This window comes from Coenobita brevimanus, chromosome 17 (assembly GCF_032717465.1).
Source record: "Coenobita brevimanus isolate Jiangsu-jjx chromosome 17, ASM3271746v2, whole genome shotgun sequence".
Lineage (NCBI taxonomy): Eukaryota > Metazoa > Arthropoda > Malacostraca > Decapoda > Coenobitidae > Coenobita > Coenobita brevimanus.
This window is the reverse complement of record NC_136970.1, coordinates 1,057,896-1,062,500: the sequence shown is the minus strand read 5'-3', so window position 1 is coordinate 1,062,500 and position 4,605 is coordinate 1,057,896. Positions and strand designations below refer to the sequence as shown.

Sequence of the window (4,605 nt, the reverse complement as noted above, 5' to 3'; positions counted from 1 at the left end):
GTTGGGAGAGTGACGGCCAAAAAATATATCCACGTCCCACGCTAACCAAGTACGAAATATAACTCCCTGTTCCTGTTAGGCGCCATCACCTTCGCCAACATGGGGATAGGGATGCTGGAGCCCTCTCTGCCGATATGGATGATGGACACTATGGACGCACCCGAATGGCAGCTGGGTATCGCCTTCATCCCTGCCTCCATCTCTTATCTGATCGGCACCAACCTCTTCGGGCCGCTGGGGCATCTGATGGGCAGGTGGTTGGCGTCTCTGATTGGCCTATTCGTTATCGGAATCTGCCTCATGAGTGTAAGTAGATAGATAGATAGATAGATAGATAGATAGGGAGATACAAGGATAGATGGATAGACAGATAGATAGATAGATGTAGATTCACTGATAAGCCTCTTCGTTATTGGGATTTGCCTGATGAGTGTAATTAGATAGATACATAGATAGATGGATAGATAGAGGGGAAGTGAGAGAGGGATATATTGTAGATAGATATATAGATAAATAGATACATGGATAGACAGACAGATAGATTGATGAATATAGAGATTCATTGATTGGCCTCTTCGTTATCGGGATCTGACCTATTTCATCCCAATTTAACCCCAATTAACCCCCAATTTCCCCTATTTCACCCCAATTTAACCCCAATTAACCCCCAATTTCCCCTATTTCACCCCCAATTTCCCCTACTTCACCCCAATTTAACCCCAATTAACCCCCAATTTTCCCTATTTCACCCCAATTTAACCCCAATTTTCCCTATTTCACCCCAATTTCCCCGCCAGATCCCCAGCGCCACCAACATCAACCACCTCATCGCCCCCAACGCCGGCCTGGGCTTCGCTATCGGGATGGTGGATTCGTCTATGATGCCGGAACTCGGCTACCTGGTGGACCTTCGGCACTCCGCTGTCTACGGCTCCGTGTACTCCATCGGCGACGTCGCTTTCTGTCTCGGCTTTGCTATCGGTGAGCGTCTGTCTGTCTGTCTATCTGTTCCTGTCTGTTTAACTGTGTGGCTATCTATTCCTGTCTGTTTAACTGTGTGGCTATCTATTCCTGTCTGTTTAACTGTGTGGCTATCTATTCCTGTCTGTTTAACTGTGTGGCTATCGGCATTCCTGTCTGTTTAACTGTGTGGCTATCTATTCCTGTCTGTTTAACTGTGTGGCTATCTATTCCTGTCTGTTTAACTGTGTGGCTATCTATTCCTGTCTGTTTAACTGTGTGGCTATCTATTCCTGTCTGTTTAACTGTGTGGCTATCTATTCCTGTCTGTTTAACTGTGTGGCTATCTATTTCTGTCTGTTTAACTGTGTGGCTATCTATTCCTGTCTGTTTAACTGTGTGGCTATCTATTCCTGTCTGTTTAACTGTGTGGCTATCTATTCCTGTCTGTTTAACTGTGTGGCTATCTATTTCTGTCTGTTTAACTGTGTGGCTATCTATTCCTGTCTGTTTAACTGTGTGGCTATCTATTCCTGTCTGTTTAACTGTGTGGCTATCTATTCCTGTCTGTTTTTCTGTCTCGGCTTTGCTATCGGTGAGTGGCTGTCTGTCTGTCTGTCTGTCTGGCTATCTATTTCTTTCTATTTCCCTGCCTAAGTCTGTCTGTATCTGTCTCTGTCTACTTATGTCTGTCTAATTGTCTATCTGTCTGTCTGTCTATCTATCTTTCTGTCTATCTGGCTATCTATTTGGCAGTGTCTACCTACCCATGTCTGTCTATACCTGTCTCTCTGTCTATCTACCTACCTATCTCTCTCTCTATCTGTCTGCCTATCCATCTGTCTATTTGTCTATTTACCTGTCTATCTGTCTGTCTGTCTGTCTGTCTATGTTCCAGTATTTGTATATATAATCTATTTTTTTATATAGGTAAAATCACTATAGATTGCCAAATAAAATAGAGTTTATTATTATTATTATTATTATTATTATTAAAGCAACTGAACTGAGTATTATTATTGTTATTATTATTATTATTATTATTACTACTACTACTACTACTACAACTACTACTACCACTACCACTACTATTACTACTACCGTACTACTACTACTACTACTATTGAAGGAACTGAATTGATTACCATTATTATTATTATTATTATTATTATTATTACTACTACTACTACTATTATTATTATTACTGTAGGAACTGAATTGACTATTATCGTTATTATTCTCATCATTACTACCTTAATCATCCTTACTACCACCTCCATCATCATCATCACCATCATCATCATCACTTTCCCTCCACAGGTCCAGCTCTTTCCGGGTCACTTGTGCAGAGGTTTGGCTTCAAGTGGATGCTGTACGGAATAGCCATTATCAACTTCCTCTACGCCCCCTTCATGTACTGCCTCAAGTCGCCACCTGCCAAGAATCACGGCGAGAGACAGGTGAGAGAGAGAGAGAGAGAGGGAGAGAGGGAGAGAGAGTGGGGGCTGGATACAGATGGGTAGATAGGTATGGATAATTGAGATAGATAGATAGATAGATAGATAGATAGATAGATAGATAGAGAGAGAGAGAGAAAGAGGGAGAGAGGGAGAGAGAGTGAGGGCTGGATACAGATGGGTAGATAGGTATGGATAATTGAGATAGATAGATAGATAGATAGAAAGAGAGAGAGAGAGAGAGAGAGAGAGAGAGAGAGAGAGAGAGAGAGAGAGAGAGAGAGAGAGAGAGAGAGAGAGAGAGATTGGTATTAATCTTATATTGGCATTAATCTCATATTTGCAGAGTATTATTTCATTGGCGGCATGGAGGCGATTTGTTTGTGGTCACCCCTTACGGGATTGAGGCGCCTGGCAATAGATAGATAGATAGATGGTATAAACTGCACATAGACTGAAATTTTTATATATTGGTATTAATCTCACACATGCTGGTATTAATCTCATATATATTGGTATTAATCTCATATATATTGGTATTAATCTCATATATTGGTATTACTCTCACTTATATATTGGTATTACTCTCACTTATATTGGTATTACTCTCACTTATATTGGTATTAATCTCATATATATTGGTATTAATCTCATATATGCTGATATTAATCTCATATATACTGGTATTAATCTCATATATATTGGTATTAATCTCATATATACTGGTATTAATCTCATATATATTGGTATTAATCTCATATATATTGGTATTAATCTCACATATATTGGTATTAATCTCATATATATTGGTATTACTCTCACTTATATATTGGTATTACTCTCACTTATATTGGTATTAATCTCATATATATTGGTATTAATCTCATATATATTGGTATTAATCTCATATATATTGGTATTAATCTCATATATATTGGTATTAATCTCATATATATTGGTATTAATCTCATATATATTGGTATTAATCTCATATATATTGGTATTAATCTCACACATGCTGGTATTAATCTCATATATATTGGTATTAATCTCATATATATTGGTATTAATCTCATATATATTGGTATTACTCTCACTTATATATTGGTATTAATTGTATATTGGTATTATTTTCACACATGCTGGTATTAATCTGGTATATTTCTCCCCCCCTCCCCCCCAGGGCCTGATATACGGAGAGAAGTCCTCAGTCCGCTACGTCACTTATAAAAACGAGGATGAGGAGTAAATATAACGAAATGACAGAAATATAACGATACGCCATGATATATATATAACGAAATGACAGAAAAAATATATATATGGAAATGACTGATAATATAACGAAATAGCAAAAATATATATGACGCAAATGACACAAAAATACGTAAGAAAATTCAAATATATATAACGAATTAGAAATATACGACAAAATGACACAAATATAACGAAATTCCACAATATATATAACGATAGGTCAATTATTTAACGAAATTCCACAATAAATATAACGATAGGTCAATTATTTAACGAAATTCCACAATAAATATAACGATAGGTCAAAAATATAACGAAATTCCACTAGACATATAACGGTAGGTAAAAAATATAACGAAATTCCACTAGATATATAACGAAGTCAAAGGCATATATCGAATTCGCATAATGTGTGTATAACGAAATGACAATAATTGACATAAAGTTTGCACACTATATATATAACAAAATCCTATTATAAATCTCTATACTGCATAATATATAAAGAAATCCTGTGATATAACAAAGTAAATAATATAACGAAATCCAAAAGATATACCGAAGTGTCCAAATTATGACCCAATCCCCTATATAACGCCCTGTCAAAAAATATAGCGAATTCCCAGTCTATATAACAAGTAAATATATATAACAGAACGCTATCATATAACGAAATCCCGCAGTACAGTTCAAAATAACAAATAACACACACATAACGAAGACCATAACGAAAAAAGCTGAAGGAGTAGGGAAAAAAACACGAACAATAACGAAAAGAGACACTGAACGATAATTTTTGGGAGGCAAAAGACGAGAAAGGAGAAGGAAGGAAAAGATTGTGGAAAAAGATATTGAAAAAAAAGATGAAGGAAAAAGGCTATGCATAATAATAATAATAATAATAATAATAATAATAATAATAATAATAAAC

At 36.2% G+C, this 4,605-nt stretch overlaps 1 protein-coding gene across 1 annotated transcript in view; it reads left to right on the top strand.

Moving 5' to 3' along the window:
• Positions 1 to 3,681, top strand: part of Vmat (Vesicular monoamine transporter) — a 35,503-nt gene extending 31,822 nt beyond the window's left edge. Inside the window, exons 8-11 of the mRNA XM_080265895.1 lie at positions 80 to 306; positions 798 to 981; positions 2,281 to 2,420; positions 3,601 to 3,681. Of these exons, the coding sequence (XP_080122021.1) occupies positions 80 to 306; positions 798 to 981; positions 2,281 to 2,420; positions 3,601 to 3,666 (617 nt within the window). The 3' untranslated portion in view covers positions 3,667 to 3,681. The remainder of the gene's footprint in view (positions 1 to 79; positions 307 to 797; positions 982 to 2,280; positions 2,421 to 3,600) is intronic.
• Positions 3,682 to 4,605: the final 924 nt, after the last annotated feature.